The sequence below is a fragment of the Papio anubis genome, chromosome 9, assembly GCF_008728515.1.
Source record: "Papio anubis isolate 15944 chromosome 9, Panubis1.0, whole genome shotgun sequence".
NCBI classification, from domain to species: domain Eukaryota; kingdom Metazoa; phylum Chordata; class Mammalia; order Primates; family Cercopithecidae; genus Papio; species Papio anubis.
In genome coordinates this window covers 117,743,306-117,766,356 of record NC_044984.1, presented here as the reverse complement: position 1 = coordinate 117,766,356, position 23,051 = coordinate 117,743,306, and the positions used below count along the sequence as shown (strand labels likewise).

The 23,051-nt window shown below is 45.2% G+C and overlaps 1 protein-coding gene across 11 annotated transcripts in view; it reads left to right on the top strand.

Moving 5' to 3' along the window:
• The window catches only part of SBNO1 (strawberry notch homolog 1), an 84,422-nt gene that overhangs the window by 15,568 nt on the left and 45,803 nt on the right, over positions 1 to 23,051 (top strand). For 4 of the 11 annotated variants that reach the window (XM_031650867.1, XM_031650869.1, XM_031650870.1 and 1 more), the window contains exons 2-7: positions 2,181 to 2,312; positions 5,428 to 5,532; positions 7,663 to 7,975; positions 13,166 to 13,266; positions 18,809 to 18,905; positions 21,410 to 21,570. In XM_031650867.1, coding sequence (XP_031506727.1) covers positions 2,181 to 2,312; positions 5,428 to 5,532; positions 7,663 to 7,975; positions 13,166 to 13,266; positions 18,809 to 18,905; positions 21,410 to 21,570 — 909 coding nt within the window. Of the gene's footprint in view, positions 1 to 1,025; positions 1,048 to 2,180; positions 2,313 to 5,427; positions 5,533 to 7,662; positions 7,976 to 13,165; positions 13,267 to 18,808; positions 18,906 to 21,409; positions 21,571 to 23,051 lie in introns of those variants that run through there. The other 7 variants (XM_031650872.1, XM_031650868.1, XM_031650874.1 and 4 more) reach the window with 5 other exon arrangements.

The window sequence follows — 23,051 nt, the reverse complement described above, 5'->3', positions numbered from 1 at the left end:
AAACACTGACATTTAATTTTATCACAGTCAGAGCAAATGGGCTAGCTGAAAATCAGTATATTTATGTAACGTGAAATTAGTTTTCTGAGAAGAGTACAGATTTTTCATAAGTATGTTTGTATATATAAATTGGTTATTTCAGAGAAATTAATGAGAAAAGTTAAAATTTAGAAAGCTCTTTTTCCCCCCTATAAAATGGGGAAAAATCCGTGGCAGCAGAAGACTTTAGTTTGGCCCCTGAGATTATAGTTGGGAAAACCTCCAAACTAAAATCTGTCTACTTTAAATTGGCTTTAGTCCCCCCCAACCCCCTGCCCCCCTCAAACTCCATAGAATTCATCCTTCAAGTCTTCCAGGCTCAACGTTTATTTTTTCTTTTTTCTTGGCTTAGCTCTAACCATTCATCAGCTCATACTTTTTCTCTGGCGTGCTTCATATTCTCGCTTCCATTTTGAGTATTTAAGCTAAATCTGATGGATTTAGCTCCCTAAGTATCTTGGATTCCATTTCCCCTTCTCTCTGCCCCATACAGTTATAATACATCTCTCTCATGGTCAGCTGTGGCAGTTTCCCAAGATGTCTTTCTACTCCGGATCTTGTTCTGCCCCCTCTTAGTTTGTTTCCACATTGCTGTTGACAAATCTTTCTATTTTTTTCTTTCTTTACTGAGTTGGGCGGGGGGGTCTTACTCTGCAGCCCAGGCTGGAGTGCAGTGGTGCCATCACAGCTCCCTGCAGTCTCCAACTCCTGGGCTCAGGTTCCTTCCAAGTGGCTGGGACTACAGGCCTGCACCACCACACTTGGCTAATTAAAAAAAATTTTTTGTAGATATGGGGTCTCCAGGCAGGTCTTGAACTCCTGGCCTCAAGCTAACCTCCTGCACCTCCACTTTGGTGCTGGGATTACAGACTTGAGCCACAGTGCCCAGATGAGTAATCTTTCTAAGTCACAAATCTACTGTGTCAAGTAGTCTTCAATCAGAAAACTTGTTAGTAATCCCTGTTTCCCACAGGAGCAAGTGGACTCTCCACCGTGGTGTACAAAGCTGTAGGTGATACTTCATCTCTTGCCATTTCCTGCCTGAGACCCATACTTCTGTTCTGAGCTTCCATATCATAGCCATGTTGAATTATCTCCAGAGGTTTTCTCTTTTCTTTTCTTTTCTTTTTCTTTTTTTTTTTTTTTTTTTTGAGATGCAGTCTCGCTCTGTCACCCAGGCTGGAGTGCAGTGGCACAATCTTGGCTCACTGCAACCTCCACCTCTTGGTTCAAGCGATTTTTCCTGCCTTAGCCTCCAGAGAAGTTGGGATTACAGGCACCCGCAAGTACGTGTGGCTAATTTTTGTATTTTTGGTAGAGGCAAGGTTTCACCATTTTGGCCAGGCTGGTCTCAAACTTCTGAACTCAGGTGATCCACCTGGCTTGGCCTCCCAATGTGCTGGGATTACAGGTGTGAGTTACTGCACCTGGCCTCCAGCCATAGTTTTTGTTTTTTTTTTTTGAGACGGAGTCTGGCTCTGTTGCCCAGGCCGGAGTGCAATGGCGCGATCTCGGCTCACTGCAAGCTCCACCTCCTGGGTTCACACCATTCTCCTGCCTCAGCCTCCCGAGTGCCTGGGACTACAGGCGCCTGCCATCACGCCTGGCTAATTTTTCTATTTTTAGTAGAGACAGGGTTTCACCATGTTAGCTAGGATGGTCTCGATCTCCTGACCTTGTGATCCACCTGCCTCAGCCTCCTGAAGTGCTGGGATTACAGGTGTGAGCCATGTGCCCTGCCGCCTCCAGCCATAGTTTTTAAAGCATGTCAAATTCTTTCATGCCTCCATGTTTTGAATGCATAGTCCAGAGGATCCTGGTCCACCTGATAATTCCCTGAGGCTCTGCTGCTTTGTCATCTTTATCTCTGCTTCCACAAAGTTCATTATTTCCTTCTCTGTTCCCGTAGCCTTTTGTAGACATATACTCGTGCTATGATTTATGTACTTCTCTATCCTTTCTATTTTTGCGTGAGCTTGGGATCCAAGACTATTTCTTTTTATCCTCTTTGCCTGACACATGGCAGGTTCTTCATTAATATTGAATGAATGGGTCTAATAGAGATTGTTGGATTGTTTAGAGGGGAGTTAATATTTGTCACTTTTGTTTTTTATGTTAATATTTAATATTTCATTTTAAAGATGGTGGAACCAGGGCAAGATTTACTGCTTGCTGCTTTGAGTGAGAGTGGAATTAGTCCGAATGACCTCTTTGATATTGATGGTGGAGATGCAGGGCTTGCAACTCCAATGCCTACCCCGTCAGTTCAGCAGGTAAGAGTTTTCCAAAGCCTCTCTTTCTTGGTGATTTCCGCTTACAGTACTTTTTTTTTTTTTTTTTTGAGATAGTCTCACTCTGTGGCCCAGACTGGAGTGCAGTGGTACAGTCATGGCTCACTGAAGCCTCAACCTCCCAGGCTCAAGCAGTCCTTCTGCCTCAGCCCCTTAAGTGGCTGGGACTATAGGCACGCGCCACCACGCCCAGCTAATTTTTTGTCTTTTTTGTAGAGACAGCATTTGCCATGTTGCCCCAGGCTGGTCTTGAACTCCTGAGCTCAAGCAATTGCCCACCTCAGCCTCCCAAAGTGTTGGGATTACAGGTGCGAGCCAAGCTCGGCCCAATTTTTTTTTTTTTTTTTTTTTTTTTTTTTTTTTTGTAGAGTGAGACTCAGTCTCACTCTGTCGCCCAGGCTGGAGTGCAGTGGCCGGATCTCAGCTCACTGCAAGCTCCGCCTCCCGGGTTCACGCCATTCTCCTGCCTCAGCCTCCCGAGTAGCTGGGACTACAGGCGCCCACCACCTCGCCCGGCTAGTTTTTTGTATTTTTTTAGTAGAGACGGGGTTTCACTGTGTTAGCCAGGATGGTCTCGATCTCCTGACCTCGTGATCCGCCCGTCTCGGCCTCCCAAAGTGCTGGGATTACAGGCTTGAGCCACCGCGCCCGGCCGGCCCAATTTTAAATATACTTGTGAAGCCTTAATTTTAGATACATGTGTTAATTTTTTTTTTTTTTTTTTTTTTGAGACAGAGTCTTGCTCTGTTGCCCTGGCTGGAGTGCAGTGGTGCCATCTTGGCTCACTGCAACCTCTGCCTCCTGGGTTCAAAATTCTCTTGCCTCAGCCTCCTGAGTAGTTGGGATTACAGGCGTGGGCCACCACGCCTGGCTAATTTTTGTATTTTCAGTAGAGATGGGGTTTCACCATGTTGTTCAGGCTGGTCTCGAACTCCTGACCTTGTGATCCACCTGCCTCAGCCTCCCAAAGTGCTGGGATTACAGGTGTGAGCCACTGTGCCCGGCTGAATGTTATTTTTATGTTGAGTATTCACTTTGATTTATGAGGCAAAAAATAACACTATTTTCTGCTTTGATATTATTATAAATGTACAGACAGTGTAAGAGATGTTTAGTGTTCTTGTGGGAGTATCTTTAATTTCCTTAATAGTAGTTTAATTATTTAGGGATATTCTTCTGTGACTTCACCATATACATTCTCTGAAAGCAAAAATGTAAGATTCTGGCAGGGCACGGTGTCTCATGCCAGTAATCCCAGCACTTAGGGAGGCTGAGACTGAAGGATTGCTTGAGCCCAGGAGTTTGAGACCAGCCTGGGCAACGTAGCGAGACCTTGTCTCTATAAAAAGTTAAATAAGGCCGGGCGCGGTGGCTCAAGCCTGAATCCCAGCACTTTGGGAGGCCGAGACGGGCGGATCACGAGGTCAGAAGATCGAGACCATCCTGGCTAACACGGTGAAACTCTGTCTCTACTAAAAAATACAAAAAACTAGCCGGGCGAGGTGGCGGGCGCCTGTAGTCCCAGCTACTCGGGAGGCTGAGGCAGGAGAATGGCGTAAACCCAGGAGGTGGAGCTTGCAGTGAGCTGAGATCGCGCCACTGCACTCCAGCCTGGGCGACAGAGCCAGACTCCATCTCAAAAAAAAAAAAAAAAGTTAAATAAAATTAGCTGGCCGTAGGTGTGTGTACTTGATGTCCCAGCTACCCAGGGGGCTGAGGTGGGAGGATCACTTGAGTTCAGGAGTTTGAGCCTATTGTGAGTTTCCGTGCCACTGTACTTTAGCCTGGGTGACAGAGCAAGACCTTGTTTCTGAAAAATAAAAAAATAGACTGGTCCGAGTGCAGTGTTGTTTATAGCTAATTGATCACAGCCAATTACAGATTTCTTTGTTTCTCCTCTACTCCCACCTGACTAACCTTAAAAAAAAAAAAAAAAAAAAGACTAAAAAATTTTTTTTTGTTGTTTTTGAGACAGAGTCTGACTCTGTCACCCAGACTGGAGTGCAGTGGCACGATCTTGGCTTACTGCAACCTCCAACTCTCAGATTCAAGCAATTCTCCTGCCTCAGCTTCCCAAGTAGCTGGGATTACAGGCGCCTGCCGCCACGCCTGGCTAATGTTTTTATGTTTTTGTTTTATTTATATATTTATTTTTTGAAATTGAGTCTCCCTCTGTTGCCTAGGCTGGAATGCAGTGGCGCGACCTCCACTCACTGCAAGCTCTGCCTCCCAGGTTCATGCCATTCTCCTGCCTCAGCCTCCTGAGTAGCTGGGACTACAGGTGCCCACCACTACACTTGGCTGATTTTTTGTATTTTTAGTAGATACGGGATTTCACTGTGTCAGCCAGGATGGTCTCGATCTCCTGACCTTGTGATCCACCTGCCTTGGCCTCCCAAAGTGCTGGGATTACAGGCGTGAGCCACCATGCCCGGCCAAGCCCAGCTGATTTTTGTATTTTAGTAGAAATGGGGTTTCTCTGTGTTGGCCAGGCTGGTCTCAAACTCCTGACCTCATGATCCGCTTGCCTCGGCCTCCCAAAGTGCTGGGATTACAGGCATGAGCCACCGCACCCAGCCTACAAAAATGTTTTTTTTTTTTTTTTTTTTGAGACGGAGTCTTGCTCTGTCGCCCAGGCTGGAGTGCTGGCGCGATCTCGGCTCACTGCAAGCTCCGCCTCCTGGGTTTATGCCATTCTCCCGGCTCAGCCTCCCGAGTAGCTGGGACTACAGGCGCCCGCCACCACGCCCAGCTAGTTTTTTGTATTTTTTTTTTAGTAGAGACGGGGTTTCACCGTGTTAGCCAGGATGGTCTTGAACTCCTGACCTCGTGATCCGCCCGTCTCGGCCTCCCAAAGTGCTGAGATTACAGGTTTGAGCCACCGCGCCCGGCCACAAAAATGTTTTTAAAAAGGGATTGTTAGTATAGTTTTGTGGAGATCTTGTGCTTGCAGAGATTGTTACATTATATCTGCTGTTAGTGATTTCACCTCCGTTTGAATGTTAAGCTTGATATTTTTTAATAAATGCAAATCTTGTCCTTGAAACAGAATTTACTGCTGTCCTTTATATTTTGTCTGATGTTGTTTTCTCTCCAGTCAGTGCCACTTAGTGCATTAGAACTAGGTTTGGAGACCGAAGCAGCAGTTCCTGTTAAACAAGAACCGGAGACTGTACCTACTCCAGCACTATTAAATGTGAGGGTAAGAATTATTTAGATTTGTCCTTACTTCTAAAATAGTTTAGAACTGTAGTGAGAAAACATGGCCAGGTGTTCGCACCTGTAATCTCAGCACTTTGAGAGGCTGAGGTAGGAGGATTGCTTGAGCCAAAGAATTCAAGACCAGCTTGAGCAAAATGGCAAGACCCCATCTCTATAAAAGAAGAAACGGGCTGCGCATGGTGGTTCATACCTATAATCCTGGCACTTTGGGAGGCCAAGGTGGATGGATCACGTGAGGTCAGGAGTTCAAGACCAGCCTGGCCAACATGGTGAAACCCCATCTCTATCTCTACTAAAAATACAAAAATTAGCTGGGTGTGGTGGTGCACACCTATAGTCATAGCTACTTGGGAGGCTGAGGCAGGAGAATCTCATGAACCCAGGAAGTGGAGGTTGCAGTGAGCCAAGACCAAACCACTGCACTCTAGCCTGGGTGACAGAGCAAGACTTCATAGCAAAAAATAAAAAAAAGAGGTTGGGCGCAGTGGCTCACGCCTGTAATCCCAACACTTTTGGAGGCTGGGGCGGGTGGATCACAAGGTCAGGAGATCGAGACCATCCTGGCTAACATGGTGAAACGCCGTCTCTACTAAAAATACAAAAAATTAGCTGGGCGTGGTGGCGGGCGCCTATAGTCCCAGCTACTCGGGAGGCTGAGGCAGGAGAATGGTGTGAACCTGGGAGGCGGAGCTTACAGTGAGCTGAAATGGAGCCACTGCACTCCAGGCTGGACGACAGAGTGAGACTGTCTCCAAAAAAAAAAAAAAAGCATAATTAATAAAAAAAAAAAAACCTTTTAGTGTGAAATAGTTTTCTCTCTCTCGTTCTACTTTTTGCCACTTTCCCAATATCCTACCCTTACCTCCTATTTTGTGACACATTTCTTTCATTCTTGTTTCAATTTTTTTTTTTTTTTTTTTTTTTGAGATGGAGTCTCGCTTTGTTGCCCAGGCTGGAGTGCAGTAGCGCCATCTCGGCTCACTGCAACCTCTGCCTCCCGGGTTCAAGCAATTCTTCTGCTTCAGCTTCCCGAGTCACTGGGACTGTAAGTGCCCACCACCATGCCGTGGCTAATTTTTGTATCTTTAATAGAGACAGGGTTTTACCATGTTGGCCAGGCTGGTCTTGAACTCCAGACCTCAGGTAATGTGCCCGCCTCAGTGTTCCAAAGTGCTGGGATTACAGGTGTGAGCCACCGCTCCCAGCCCCACAAAGATATTTTTAAAAACAAATTTGTATGTGAAGATATATAGCATGTTCGTTGATGACAAGTCAAAATACTGAAAAAAAAAATTGTAAATAGTAGACTCTTTATTAAAGACTCATTATTAAAGGAGTCATGGAGAAATAGCAAGTAGTGTTGAGGAGGAAAAAGGTGAAAATGTCATCAATCAAGGCATTGGAAACTTTGTTACTAGTCTTTTGGGGAGGTTGGGGTGGGAGGGCGTCTTGCTATTTTGCCAAGGCTGATCTTAAAATCAAGTGAGCCTCCTGTGTCACCCTCCCAAGGAGAGGGAAATGCAGGTGCACACCACTGTGCCTGGCTTAGTTGTATTATTTTCAGTTTGTGTGGGATAGTTCTATTTTATGCTTGCCATCCCTGACAGTTTTAGAAAGGGTTATATTACTACTATATCTTCTTTTCATCAAAGTTGTGCATTTTAACTTGGTAATTTGTAGCTAATCAAATCAGAAATGAAGTACCAATATTTAGGCAAGACTGGGCACAGTGGCTCACGCCTGTAATCCCAGCACTTTAGGAGGTTGAGTTAGGATAATGGCTTGAGCCCGGGAGTTTGAGACCAACCTGAGCAACATAGTGAGACTCTTACCTCTAAAAAAAATTTGCCACGCATGGTGGCTTGCACCTGTAGTCCCAGCTACATGAGAGGTTGAGGTGCAAGAATCACTTGAACCTGCTTGGGCAAGGCTACAGTGAGCTATGATCACACTTCAGCCTGGGTGACAGAATGAGACTATGTTCCAAAGAAAGAAGCAATGATAAAAGTACATTTTAGATTTTTAGTTGTTCTTCCAGGTTTATGGATATAAGCTTCATAAGAGAATAAAGCATTTTTCAGTGGTGTATTATTTTTCGTTTTCTGTCTAGCAGCAGCCTCCATCTACTACAACATTTGTGCTGAATCAAATAAATCATCTTCCACCCTTGGGATCTACCATTGTAATGACTAAAACACCACCTGTAACAACCAACAGGCAAACCATCACTTTAACTAAGTTTATCCAGACTACTGCAAGCACACGCCCGTCAGTCTCAGCACCAACAGTACGAAATGCCATGACTTGTGCACCTTCAAAAGACCAAGTTCAGCTGAAAGATCTACTGAAAAATAATAGTCTTAATGAACTCATGAAACTAAAGCCACCTGCTAATATTGCTCAGCCAGTAGCAACAGCAGCTAGTAAGTCCGTTTTCAATAGTATCAACTTTCTCCCTTTGGTAAGCTATGTCAGCGTCTTTGTTAAACCATTTGCTTGAGTTTTTAAAGAACTGGGCATTAAAGGGTGTTTATCTGCATTGTTTTGCATACTTTACAGTCTTTAACACAATTCAAGGGAAGCAAAAGTTTAGATGTCTTGGGTAGAATGTTTAGCTTTGAAATGAAATTTCTGGGATTATCAGGTAGCTACATTAGCAACATGAAATCTTACCAATTTTATATATTATAGGTAGTCAGTTAACATCTTTCTTAATCCTTTACAAATCAGTGCATCTTACACTTTATTTACCTATGACTCATCTGTGGATCTTGTTTGAAAGCAGAATATGATTCTCAGTAGAGCCCACAATTCTACATTTCTTTTTTCTTTTTTTGAGGTGGACTTTCAGTCTGTCACTCAGACTGAAGTGCAGTGGTGCAGTCTCCGCTCACTGCAACCTCCATCTCATGGGTTCAGGCCATTCTCCTGCCTCCGCCTCCCGAGTAGCTGGGATTACAGGAGCATGCCACCACGCCCAGCTAATTTTTGTATTTTTGCTGGAGACGGGGTTTCACTGTGTTGGCCAGGTTGGTCTCAAACTCCTGAGCTTAGGCAGTCTGCCCACCTTAGCCTCCCAAAGTGGTGTTGGGATTACAAGCGTGAGCTACCACGCCCGGCCTGCTTGTGTTTTTCTGAAATAGAGGGCTAAGAGCATTCTAAAAGAATGGGTGATCCCAGCACTTTGGGAGGCTTAGATGGGTGGATCACGAGGTCAGGAGATCAAGACCATCCTGGCGAACACGGTGAAACCCCGTCTCTACTAAAACTACAAAAAACTAGCCGGGCGAGGTGGCGGGTGCCTGTAGTCCCAGCTACTCGGGAGACTGAGGCAGGAGAATGGTGTAAACCCGGGAGACGGAGCTTGCAGTGAACTGAGATCCGGCCACTGCACTCCAGCCAGGGCAAAAAAAAAAAAAAAAAAAAAAAAAAAAAAAAAAAAAAAAAAAGAATGGGTGATAAGTGTTGATAGGAAGATGTAGAACTTTGTCTTAATAAAAATTTTCAGATCATCTGGTTTTTATGTTTGGGTCCATACCATTGTGTCCTTGTGGTTGTAGTTTTTTGTTTTTTGGTTTTTGTTTTTTGGTTTTCCTTTCAAGGTCATTGTCCTGAACTGACTGCAACCTGGCACTGAGATGCAAGTTGGGAAATCATTTTAGCTGTGTTAGGACTGATTCCATTTTCTGCTGTGGAGTGCAGCGCTGTGACCTTGACCTGGCTGAGGTGCAGGGCAGCTTCTGGAATCACTTGCAAGGGATTTGGGGATGGTCGACAGTTAGAGGAAGATGCTTCTCGTTAGGGTCTTTGGATTTAATGAGGAAGCCTGCTTCTTGTATGAGTGGCTTCCTCACATCAGCATATGCCATCGTAACTTAAAGGAGTGGATGTATGCTATTGTGAGGGAAGAATTTAGAGACCAAAACAGAAAACAGGATGGATTTGGAGCTGGCTGAACAAGATACCTTGTACAGTAAATTCTCCCATATTTAAGGTAGTGATTTTTTTTTTTTTTTTTTTTTTTGAGACGGGGTCTGGCTCTGTCGCCCAGGCTAGAGTGCTGTGGCCGGATCTCAGCTCACTGCACGCTCCGCCTCCCGGGTTTACGCCATTCTCCTGCCTCAGCCTCCTGAGTAGCTGGGACTACAGGCGCCCGCCACCTCGCCCGGCTAGTTTTTTGTATTTTTTAGTAGAGACAGGGTTTCACCGTGTTAGCCAGGATAGTCTCGATCTCCTGACCTCGTGATCCGCCCGTCTCGGCCTCCCAAAGTGCTGGGATTACAAGCTTGAGCCACCGCGCCCGGCCAAGGTAGTGATTTTTAAAAGACAAATGCAGGCATTTATAAGGTTGCACAGCAAGACTGTCCTTGTATGGAAGCCTGAGAAACTGTCAAGCTAGATCAGGACTAAGAAACAAAGATGGGCTGGGCACGGTGGCTCATGCCTGTAATCCCAGCATGTTTGGAGCCCGAGGTGGGTGGATCATGAGGTCAGGGGTTCAAGACCAGCCTTGCCAAGATGGTGAAACCCCGTCTCTACTAAAAATACAAAAATTAGCTGGGCATGGTGACAGGCGTCTGTAATCTCAGCTACTTGGGAGGCTGAGGCAGGGAATTGCTTGAACCCAGGAGGCAGAGGTTGCAGTGAGCTGAGATGGCGCCACTGTACTCCCGCCTGGGCAACAGAGCAAGACTCTGTCTCAAAAAAAAAAAAAAAAGATGGTAAGTGAATGCTGAAGATACAGTTTTTTGTTGTAGGAGGTGGTCCTCTTTTTACTGAAGGGGAAAAACATTGAAAATATGGAACTGCAGAAAGCAAGGGTGTTGCATGTTCTACCTCTTTTCTGGGTGGTTATTACCCCTTGGATTTCTAACCTGTCACTTTCTCTGGTCTTTAAACTAGGAGCTGATCACTGGCCCTTTCACAATTATAATAAACAAATCATGCCCCCAAATATCATCTCTGTTCTAGTCTCCTTGTTTTGTTAATACTTTATTTTTATTTTTATTTTTCTTTGTGAGACGGAGTCTCATTCCATCGCCCAGGCTGGAGTGCAATAACATGATCGGCTCACTGTAACCTCTGCCTCTTTTTTTTTTTTTTTTTTTTTGAGACGGAGTCTCGCTATGTCGCCCAGGCTGGAGTGCAGTGGCCGGATCTCAGTTCACTGCAAGCTCCGCCTCCCGGGTTTACGCCATTCTCCTGCCTCAGCCTCCCGAGTAGCTGGGACTACAGGTGCCCGCCACCTCGCCCGGCTAGTTTTTTTTGTATTTTTTAGTAGAGACGGGGTTTCACCGGGTTAGCCAGGATGGTCTCTATCTGCTGACCTCGTGATCCGCCCGTCTTGGCCTCCCAAAGTGCTGGGATTACAGGCTTGAGCCACCGCGCCCGGCCAACCTCTGCCTCTTGAGTTAAAGTGATTCTCCTGCTTCAGCCTCCCGAATAGCTGGGATTACAGGCATGAGCCACCAAGCCTGGCTATTTTTAGTAGAGACGGGGTTTCACCACGTTGGCCATGCTGGTCTTGAACTCCTGACCTCAAGTGATCAGCCCACCTTGGCCTCCCAAAGTTCTGGGATTACAGGCATGAGCCACCGCACCTGTCCCGTGAATACTTGAATTAGTTGTACTCGTTTTAGAGTCCAAGTGATAGTCCTCCCAAATACTCTTCATCTTTTGCTAGAATAGATGAAATGCTGATCAGCCCTCCTGGTGTTAGCACTCTCTTCCCTAAAGGCAGTGATTTCTACACCTCTATCTCAAGAATTCCCGGTACTGGCCGGGCGCGGTGGCTCACGCCTGTAATCCCAGCACTTTGGGAGGCCGAGGCGGGCGGATCACAAGGTCGGGAGATCGAGACCACGGTGAAACCCCGTCTCTACTAAAAATACAAAAAATTAGCCGGGCGTGGTGGCGGATGCCTGTAGTCCCAGCTACTCAGGAGGCTGAGGCAGGAGAATGGCGTGAATCCGGGAGGCGGAGCTTGCAGTGAGCTGAGATAGGACCACTGCACTCCATCCTTGGCGACAGAGTGAGACCCTGTCTCTTTAAAAAAAAGAAAAAATCGTGGAGGATAAATAACCTGACTGGGCGTGCGGTGGCTCACGCCTGTAATCCCAGCACTTTGGGAGGCCGAGATGGGCGGATCACGAGGTCAGGAGATTGAGACCACGGTGAAACCCCGTCTCTACTAAAAATACAAAAAATTAGCCGGGCGTGGTGGCGGATGCCTGTAGTCCCAGCTACTCGGGAGGCTGAGGCAGGAGAATGGCGTGAACCCGGGAGGCGGAGCTTGCAGTGAGCCGAGATCGCGCCACTGCACTCCAGCCTGGGCGACAGAGCGAGACTCTGTCTTAAAAAAAAAAAAAAAAAAAGAATTCCCGGTACTGTGAGGACTTCAGGGATCCTTGGAGGCTGAAGGGTGGTTCCAGGGGTTCTGGACTGGATATCCCCACCCCTATTCAGTCAAGCAGCTCTGATGATTGATAAGTGGATTTTGAGATTTTATTGCGATATTTAAAAGAGTTTGAAAACCAGTGGTATAGAAGAAGAAAGTTCATTGTTTGGATCTTTACTCTGGGAGCAGGAGGAAGTAAGGAGTTCCAAAATTGATTTTTCTTCTTCTAGAAATAATTATTTTGCCTTGAAAATGAGCAAGAACCACCAGATCACATGAAATTGATTCCTTTTAGGTGATAATCCCAGGTTTTGGGTTTCTTTGGTTTTCTTTTCTTTCTTTTTTTGAGATGGAGTCTTGCTCTGTCGTCCAGGCTGGAGTGCTGTGGCGTGATCTCGGCTCAGTGCAGGCTCTGCCTCATAGTTTCACGCCATTCTCCTGCCTCAGCCTCCCGAGTAGCTGGGACTACAGGCGCCTGCCACCACGCCCAGCTAATTTTTTTTGTATTTTGATTTTTTAATATTTATTTGTTTATTTATTAATTTTTTGAGACAGAGTTTTGCTCTTGTTGCCCAGACTGGAGTACAGTGGCGCAATCTCCTGCTCACTGCAGCCTCCGCCTCCCAAGTTCAAGCAGTTCTCTGCCTCAGCCTCCCGAGTAGCTGGGATTATGAGCATGTGCCACCATGCCTGGCTAATTTTGTATTTTTAGTAGAGACGGGGTTTCTCCATGTTGGTCAGGCTGGTCTTGAACTCCCAACCTCAGGTGATCCACCACCTCGGCCTCCCAAAGTGCTGGGATTACAGGCGTGAGCCACTTCTCCTAGCCCCTTTTTTTTTTTTTTTTTTTTTTTTTTGAGATGGAGTCTCGCTTTGTCGCCCAGGCTAGAGTCCAGTGGCGCTGTCTCAGCTCACTGCAAGCTCTGCCTCCTGGGTTCACGCCGTTCTCCTGCCTCAGCCTCCTGAGTAGTTAGGACTACAGGCACGCGCCACCACGCCCAGCTTGTTTCTGTATTTTTAGTAGAGAGTGGGTTTCACTATTTTCGCCAGGCTGGTCTTGAACTCTTGACCTTGTTATCCACCCGCCTCAGTGTCCCAAAGTGCTGGGATTACAGGCGTGAGCCGCTGCACCGGCCTTAAACTTCTGGATTTTTAAATAATGGGAAAATAAGTTCAGAATTTTCTTCTAAATGTAAATTGACTTTTTCCTCCTTAGCTGATGTAAGCAATGGTACAGTAAAGAAAGAATCTTCTAATAAAGAAGGAGCTAGAATGTGGATAAACGACATGAAAATGAGGAGTTTTTCCCCAACCATGGTGAGTTTCAAATACCTGGGTCTTTATTTTTGTGTAGTATGAGAGTGTACTCAACTAAAAGTGTTCTATATGGAACAACCCTCAGAAAGCTGTTTTTGGGCTGGGGAGAAGCTATACAGGCGTGGAAACTAATGGCTGCACTTAAACCTTCCTGGAATAATATAGATACTAACCAGGGTGGTTAAAACTTGCAGATTTGATGGAGTGTGGCACTAACACGCAGTACTGATATCTTATTGTTAAAAATCTCATCTGAGCAGACAAAAAGACAATGTGGGGTTAACCAAAAGTAATTGATAACTGTTCATTTTAGGATCGAACTTGAATAGATAGCTCATAATGCACTGACAGATCATATAATGATGTGGTATCTGTAATTCTTTTTTTTTGAGACAGAATCTCATTCTTATCGCACAGGCTGGAGTGCAGTGGTGCTGTCTTGGCTCACTGCAACCTCCGCCTCCCAGGTTCAAGTGATTCTCCCACCTCAGCCTTTCGAGTAGCTGGGATTACAGGCATGTGCCACCACGCCTGGCTAATTTTTGTGTTTTTGGTAGAAATGGGGTCTCACTATGTTGGCCAGGTGGTCTCGAACACCTGACCTCAGGTTATCCGCCCGCCTCAGCCTCCGAAAGTGCTGAGATTACAGGCGTGAGCCACTGCACTTGACCTGGTTATAATTTTTTTTTTTTTTTTTTTTGAGACGGAGTCTGGCTCTGTTGCCCAGGCTGGAGTGCAGTGGCCGGATTTCACCCCTTTTCAAGCTCCACCTCCCGGGGTTACGCCATTCTCCTGCCTCAGCCTCCCGAGTAGCTGGGACTACAGGCGCCCGCCACCTCGCCCGGCTATTTTTTTGTATTTTTTAGTAGAGACGGGGTTTCACCGTGTTAGCCAGGATGGTCTCAATCTCCAGACTTCGTGATCTGCCTGTCACGGCCTCCGAAAGTGCTGGGACTACAGGCTTGAGCCACCACGCCCGGTCTATAATTCTTAACATTTTGAAAATGCTCGGCTGGGCACGGTGGCTCACGCCTGTAATCCCAGCACTTTGGGAGGCCGAGGCAGGCGCATCATGAGGTCAGGAGATCAAGACCATCCTGGCTAACATGGTGAAACCCCATCTCTACTAAAAAAATACAAAAAAAATTAGCCAGGCGTGGTGGCGGGTGCCTGTAGTCCCAGCTACTCGGGAGGCTGAGGCAGGAGAATGGCGTGAACCCGGGAGGCGGAGCATGCAGTGAGCCAAGACCGAGCCACTGCACTCCAGCCCGAGCGACGGAGCAAGACTCTGTCTCAAAAAAAAAAGAAAACGCTGTATGCTTTGGCTCAGTTGATTCCATATGTTTATGTAATAAATTCTCCATGTATAACATTGTTAATATGTAGTAGGTTTCTACACAAAGTATATTTATTACATGATTCTACTTTCAATAAACAAAATTTGACAACCATCTGGATTAAGTAGTAATAATGAAAAGTACATCAAAAGATACAGTGTACTCACAATAAAGGTTAAGAATTTGGGGGAACAGGTGACCTTCATGAACTCTAGTGGCTTGGTGGACTTTATGGAGGAGTAATGGAACTTGGGTTTTGAGTATGACGAGTCTTTGAGGTGGACTTTTAGGAAGGGAGCTAAAGGATTAATAGGCACAGAGGAGGTAGTGACTATGTGCTTTGGTGAAAATAAGCCAGGAAGCTTAGCTTGTAGAAAGAAATGGGAAAAGTAGGTCTGAGCTCCATGGAGGGTCCTGAATTGAGGTTTTTTTTTTTGTTGTTGTTGTTGTTGTTGTTTGTTTTGATTTGTTTTGAGATGGAGTCTTGCTCTGTTGCCCAGGCTGGAGTGTAGTGGTGTGATCTTGGCTCACTGCAACCTCTGCCTCCCAGATTCAAGCAATTCTTCTGCCTCAGCCTCCTGAGTAGCTGGGATTACAGGTGCCCGCCACCAGGCCTGGCTAATTTTTGTATTTTTAGTAGAGACAGGGTTTTACCACATTAGCCAGACTGGTCTCGAATGCCTGACCTCAAGTGGTCCCTCCATCTCAGCCTCTCAAAGTGCTGGGAGGCCAAGGAACCCTGTGCTGAATTGAGTTTGAAGGACTTTGGACTTAGTCTAGCACCACTGAGCCGTAGAGATGTTAGTGATTCGGGAGAAGTTGGGGTGCAGACTCAGTAAGGGGATAGGGAAGACAGATTCAGGATGAGTAGGAGAAGGCAAAAGAGATACGTTGGAAAGTTGGTTAACGTAAAGGGGAAGTAAAAAGGGGTGTACTAGAGACCTCGCAGAGGGGATTGGAAAAGGGAGAGGGGAAAGGGAAAAAAGAGATGACTGTACAATAACGATACCAAAATAATTTTGGAACTTGGTTCTGGAATATGGAATTGGAGACAATATAGCACACTGTAGCTGAGATTTTGAATGGGGACCAGGAGAACAATAGTGCCACTGGCAGTACCCAGTTTACTTAGTGATTGTCTACCAACAGCACTTGGAAGGTGATTTTTGGAAACTAAGAATGCATATTTCTTCAAGAAATGTTTTATGTGGTTCTCACCATTTCCATTTCAGTCCATTATATGCTATAAGTTTTTTATTGGCCTAGCAGTTAAGTAACATCTCAGAGAGACTGCAGACTGATAGCCCATGAACCAAACTAGTCGACAAATATGTGTGTGTTTGTGTGTGTGTGTGTGTGGGTGTTTTAAGATGGTGTCTTGCTATGTCACCCAGGCTGGAGGGCAGTGGCACGATCTCAGCTCACTGCAACCTCTGCCTCCCAGGTTCAAGTGATTGTCCTGCCTCAGCCTCCTGAGCAGCTAGGATTACAGGCGGCCTCCCTACTTCCTCCCTGCCATACCCAGATAATTTTTGTATTTTTTATTTTATTTATGTATTTATTTTTAGATGGAGTCTCAACTCTTATCACACAGGCTGGAGTGCATTGGTGCGGTCCTGGCTCGCTGCATCCTCCGCTTCCCGGGTTCAAGCAGTTCTCTGCCTCAGCCTCCCAAGTAGCTGGGATTACAGGCGCCTGCCACTACGCCCTGCTAATTTTTTTTTTTTTTTTTTGGATTTTTTAGTAGAGACAGGGTTTCACCATCTTGGCCAGGCTGGTCATAAATTCCTGACCTCGTGATTCACTCGCCTCAGCCTCCTAAAGTGCTGAGATTTCAGGCGTGAGGCACCGTCTGGCCCTTATGTTTTAGTAGAGATGGGGTTTTGCCATGTTGGCCAGGCTGGTCTTGAACTCCTGACCTCAGGTGATCTGCCCGCCTCTGCCGCTCAAGTGCTGGGATTACAGGCGTGAGCCACCACGCCCAGGCAAAGATTTCCCAGGTACCATGGTCTCCCTCATCTGAGTTATCTGTTTGACCTGAATTTGATGTCAGTTGCCATCTCACATGCACCTGGCTTCAAGGTGTTTGTTTGTTCCCTGGATATAGTAGTCCTTCAGTATTACCAACTTATCCTTCAGTTATTCAGTTATCATCAATTTTATGATGATTTTAAAAAACTCTAGGTAGGCCGGGCGCGGTGGCTCAAGCCTGTAATCCCAGCACTTTGGGAGGCCGAGACGGGCGGATCACGAGGTCAGGAGATCGAGACCATCCTGGCTGACACGGTGAAACCCCGTCTCTACTAAAAAATACAAAAAAACTAGCCGGGCGAGGTGGCGGGCGCCTGTAGTCCCAGCTACTCTGGAGGCTGAGGCAGGAGAATGGCATGAACCCGGGAGGCGGAGCTTGCAGTGAGCCAAGATCACGCCACTGCACTCCAGCCTGGGCGGCAGAGCGAGAGTCTGTCTCAAAAAAAAAAAAAAAACTCTAGGTAGAAGAATAAAGGATGGAGGGAGAAAGGAGGCCGTTTATCTTAGCATAGAATACATTTCTATTTTATAAGCGAGGACAGGGTTAGATGGTTGGGGTGGAGAGGACCCAGAATTTAGGTAATCTGCCTAAATTAAAAACAGACTACACAGTTATAACAGCAGAATTGGGATTCAAATCTATTCCTTTGGCCAGTCCTATTTTGCCTCAAATTTCTGAAATTGAGTTTTATTTTAGCATAATTTCTTTTTTTTCTTTTTTTTTTTTTTTTTGAGACAGAGTCTCACTCTGTCGCCCAGGCTGGAGTGCAGTGGCCGGATCTCAGCTCACTGCAAGCTCCGCCTCCCGGGTTTACGCCATTCTCCTGCCTCAGCCTCCCGAGTAGCTGGGACTACAGGCGCCTGCCACCTCGCCCGGCTAGTTTTTTGTATTTTAGTAGAGACGGGGTTTCACCATGTTAGCCAGGATGGTCTCGATCTCCTGACCTTGTGATCCGCCCGTCTCGGCCTCCCAAAGTGCTGGGATTACAGGCTTGAGCCACCGCGCCCGGCCTATTTTAGCATAATTTCTGAGAACATTCCAAGTTCTTAGATTTTATCTAAAGACTCCATAGGTTAATGTTGATTGGATGGTTATGTCTCACCTCTTCTCCATTTCACATTTATTATCTATTTGCAACCATATTCTGCTCTAGATTCTGAGGTAAATGAAAAAAGAGCCTGTCCTTAACTTTTAATGCTGTCTTGATCTTGCCTTAATTTGTCTTAACCTGTAGGTTTTTGTTCTCCTCTTCCCTTGGCATACTGAGTTTCCCAACAGTTTCTTTATATTCTTCCCTGGACAAGTGCATGCCGATAAACAATTGCCTAAGGATTGTACTGGTAATGAAAAGTGGCTTGTTCCGGATCTTCCTTTATTCCTTTATGATCCTGTAGAGGAATAATCGGGAAGCATAACAGTGGTGACCATTCACTTGGTTTGCCGAGGACAGTCTGGGTTTCCTTCTGTTTTCTCAGTGTAATCCTCAGTAGCTCCCCGACTCAAATGTGCCAGGGTTTGGAGAATAAATTATATGGCCATCTTATATATGATCATGATTGCACCTGTGGCGACACAGAAGTCTGAAGTAAATTTTTTTGTTCTTGATAAGAGCCTTTAAAATAAACTCCAGTCTTCTGGGGTTTTGGTTTTAGGATATGCGAGAAAGCAGACAAATAGAAGTGAACTGAGAAGAAGGTGGGATGTGAGACTGAGAGGTCCTGCTTGTGGTGATGCAGGGTCCTTTGGGGCCCATCCACCTTTGCTAGGGTTCACTCCAGTTCTGCACTAGGAAGAGCCAGGCACACTGCTTGCTCTTTCTCCTGGAACTAGAATGAAGGTGAAGTCTGAGTGCAGAGAGAGTTCTGGGCATCAAGGAGGGATGGTAGGCAGAATTGAAGGGGAAAGCAGCTTGACATGATGGTGGCCAGAAGGACATGGAGTCTTGTGGTGACCCATTTGTGGGTAAGAGATAGAGTAGGTCCTTGTTGTCTGTGCTCATTATTGGAGAAGCAGGAAAGCCACGAAGCGTGGCCCAAATTTTAGGGAGTATTAAGGTGGCGCGTCATGTTTCCATGATGGAAAATCGTAGGTGTTCCTACAAGAGAGTTTTTCTGTGTGTTGGCTGGGCGTCTGGTCCCTGGATTTGATTGATTGTACTCTTTCTGTGTTACAGAAGGTTCCTGTTGTAAAAGAAGATGATGAACCAGAGGAAGAAGACGAAGAAGAAATGGGTCATGCAGAAACCTATGCAGAATACATGCCAATAAAATGTATGTCTTCGGGATTTGTCAGTTACTTATATCAAAGTTTTACTGTGGTTTCTTTGCTGCTTTTTGTTTTGTTTTGTTTTTTCCATATAAATTTAGAATCTTTTTAGGTCAGAGTCTTTTAAAACCAAAACTAAAGAAGCTTGGATTTTAATTTAAGTTAATTTTGTTCGTAGGAGTAGTGATTATAAAAATCAAAGGTAATTGTAAAGATATATAAAGCTAAGATACATATTTAATACAACTTGTCTAAAATTGTTAAAACATTGAAATTATAAAAATAATTGTGCTATTTGAATTCCATAGTTTTTAATTAACTTTGTTTCTCCCTTTTGTATAACCATGATTCTTTTTTTTAGCAGCCACTATATGAAGTTGAAAATTAGGTTTTTAGTATTTGCATAAAATTTTCACTTTTTCATTATAGGAAACAAATCTGTGTCTAGAATTTGTCTTTCGTGTAGTCTTGGTTTCTATAAAAAGCCACTAATAATACCATTTGAATTGAACTACAATTCTCTTTTTATGAACTACTCATAGAATCCAAGATTCCATCCTTTTCTGGTCACCTATAATGAATTTTAGGGGTCCTATCTGAACTTCTGTTTTTTTTGTTTTTTTTTTTTTTTTTTTGAGACGGAGTCTCGCTGTGCTCCCAGGCTGGAGTGCAGTGGCGGGATCTCAGCTCACTGCAAGCTCCGCCTCCCGGGTTCACGCCATTCTCCCGCCTCAGCCTCCCAAGTAGCTGAGACTACAGGCGCCCGCCACCACGCCCGGCTAGTTTTTTGTATTTTTAGTAGAGACGGGGTTTCACCATGTTAGCCAGGATAGTCTCGATCTCCTGACCTCGTGATCCACCCGCCTCGGCCTCCGAAAGTGCTGGGATTACAGGCTTAAGCCACCGCGCCAGGCCTTCTGTTTTTTTTTATTCCAATAATCATTTTGCAAAAGGATTGAAAGAGTTTATGGCCCTTTAAGCCAGAGGGCAACAAACTCAATCTGGACCAATCCCTCTTTTATAGTAAATAAAGTTTTATCGTAACAGGCATGATTATTGGTTTACATATTATCTATGGCTGCATTGACACTACAACAGCAATGTTAAGTAGTTGTACAAGAGAGAGGATGGCCTAAAATGGCAAAATCATTCTCAGACCCTTTACAGAAAAAGTTCCCTGATCATTATTTTAATGTATTCATGTTGTACATTTTGGGGACTTGGTTGGTTAATTTTATAGCCAAGTTCGTCTTTCAAATACGTTTCAAAGTAAAATATATTATTGTTTTTAAGGTGGGGTCTGGCTTTTTACTCAGTCTGGAGTGCAGTGGCATGCTCTCGCCTCACTGCAACCTCTGCCTCCCAGGATCCCTCCTGGATTCAAGCAATTCTCATGCCTCAGTCTCCTGAGTAGCTAGGATTACAGGCATGCACCACCATACCTGGCTGATTTTTGTATTTTTAGTAGAAATGGGGTTTCACCTTGTTGGCCAGGCTGGTCTCGAATGCCTGACCTCAGGAGATCCGCCCACCTTGGCTTCCCAAAGTGCTGGGATTACAGACGTGAGCCACCACACCCAGCCAGGCAGTGGCACAATCTTAGCTCACTGCAGCCTCAGCCTTCAAGGCTCGAGCAATCTTCCCGCCTCAGCCTCCTGAGTAGCTCAGACCACAAGTCCCACCACCATGCCCAGCTAATTTTTGGATTTTAATTGTAGAGATGAAGGTCTCACTATGTTGGGGAGGCTGGTCTTAAACTCTTGGCCTCAAATGATACTCCTGCTTTGGCCTCCCAAAGTGCTGAGATGATAAGCATGAGCCTTCGTGCCTAGCCTCAAAGTATAATTATATTGCAAACTTTTGTTTTACTGAGTGAAGGACTGAAGTAACAGAACTCCTTAATCTGGCATTATGTTCTGTTACTACTAGAGAGCCTGCTGGTATGCACCAAGTTGGTGTTTTTTTAGATCTTTTTTAATCAGCAAATCTCTATTTTATTTTATTTATTATTTAAGTTTATTTATTTATTTTTTGAGACAGAGGCTCACTCCACTCAGGCTGGAGTGCAGTGGCGCAGTCTTGGCTCATTGCAACCTCCGTCTTCTGGGTTCAAGCAATTCTCGTCCCTCAGCCTCCTGAGTAGCTGGAATTACAGGCGTGTGCCAACATGCCCAGCTAATTTTTGTATTTTTAGTAGAGACAGGGTTTTGCTATGTTGGCCAGGCTGGTCTTGAACGCCTGACCTCAAGTGATCCCTCGGCCTCCTAAAGTGCTAGGATTACACGCGTGAGCCACCCACCTGGCCCAAATCTCTATTTTAACCATATGTAGTTGATAAATTATTTTAGTCAAATATAGATACTACTTTATCGTCAGTGACTTTTTATAGAAGCCCAGAGTGAATAGTTTTTATTTTCTTTGTCATAAGAAAAACAATAAAATATCTTATAATGAAACTAGAAATGTTATTACTTAGAATAATTAAAATATTTTTTACATTTTTGTTTAGTAAAAATTGGCTTGCGTCATCCAGATGCTGTAGTGGAAACTAGCTCTTTATCCAGTGTTACTCCTCCTGATGTTTGGTACAAAACATCCATTTCTGAGGAAACCATTGATAATGGCTGGTTATCAGCATTGCAGCTTGAGGCAATTACATATGCAGCCCAGGTAAGCAATAATATTTCATAATTAATACAATAATTATTTTATCCTATTCCATATAACATAGTTGTTTCAATCTAAAGGTAACTTTTCCTTGTATGAAAACCCTGTAAATGTGATTTTTATGAAAGTTTAATGTGTTGGAAAATTAAATTTAGAAGTGTAGAAGAGATACAGCTAGTGCATTTCCAGTGGAAATGGCAAATGTTATAACTTTCTTGGAATTTACTGAGAGTATCTATTAAAATTAAAAATATGGGCCGGGCATGGTGGCTTACGCCTGTAATCCCAGCACTTTGTGAGGCCGAGGCGGGCGGATCACGAGGTCAGGAGACGAGACCATCCTGGCTAACACAGTGAAATCCCGTCTCTACTAAAAATACAAAAAAATTAGCAGGACGTGGTGGCGGGCGCCTGTAGTCCCACCTACTTGGGAGGCTGAGGCAGGAGAATGGCTTGAACCTTGGAGGTGGAGCTTGGAGTGAGCCGAGATGGCGCCACAGCACTCCAGCCTAGGCAACAGAGCGAGACTCTGTCTCAAAAAAAAAAAAAAAAAAGTATATCGACCAGGCGCAGTGGCTCATTTCTGCAATCCCAGCACTTTGGGAGGCTGAGCTAGGTGCTTGAGCCCAGGAGTTCAGGACTAGTCTGGGTAACATGGTGAAACATCATGTCTACTAAAAATACAAAAAATTAGCTGAGTGTAGTGGCATGCGCCTATAGTCCCAGTTTCTCGGGAGGCTGAGGTAGGGGAATCACCTCAGTCAGGGAAGTCGAGGCTGCAATAAGCTGTGATCTTGTCACTCTAGCCTGGGTGATGGGAACAAGACCCTGTCTCAAAAAAAAAAAAAAAAAAAATTATATGTATGTGTGTGTGTGTGTATATATACCCATTCCTAGGAGTGTGTTCCCTAGAACTGTAGATAAGAACATATGCAGAATGATATTTGTTGTACCTTTGGTCCCCCCAGCTGGAAAAGATTTGAGCATCCACATTGTTGGGGGGTGATTGCATAAACTGTGATATTATTGGACTGTGGGGTGTTGTGTGGGCTTTTAAAATGATGTGAGGTAGAGTTAAACAGTTGTCTTGAAGTGATTTCAGTCATATTCCATATCTGTAAAATAAGTAATGACCAAAATAGCCATTTATCCTCCATATTTTGTGTGATACAAAACTTTTTTTTTTTTTTTTTTTTTTTTTGAGACGGAGTCTCGCTCTGCCGCCCAGGCTGGAGTGCAGTGGCCGGATCTCAGCTCACTGCAAGCTCCGCCTCCCAGGTTCACGCCATTCTCCTGCCTCAGCCTCCTGAGTAGCTGGGACTACAGGCGCCCGCCACCGCGCCCGGCTAGTTTTTTGTATTTTTTAGTAGAGACGGGGTTTCACCGTGTTAGCCAGGATGGTCTCGATCTCCTGACCTCGTGATCCGCCCGTCTCGGCCTCCCAAAGTGCTGGGATTACAGGCTTGAGCCACCGCGCCCAGCCG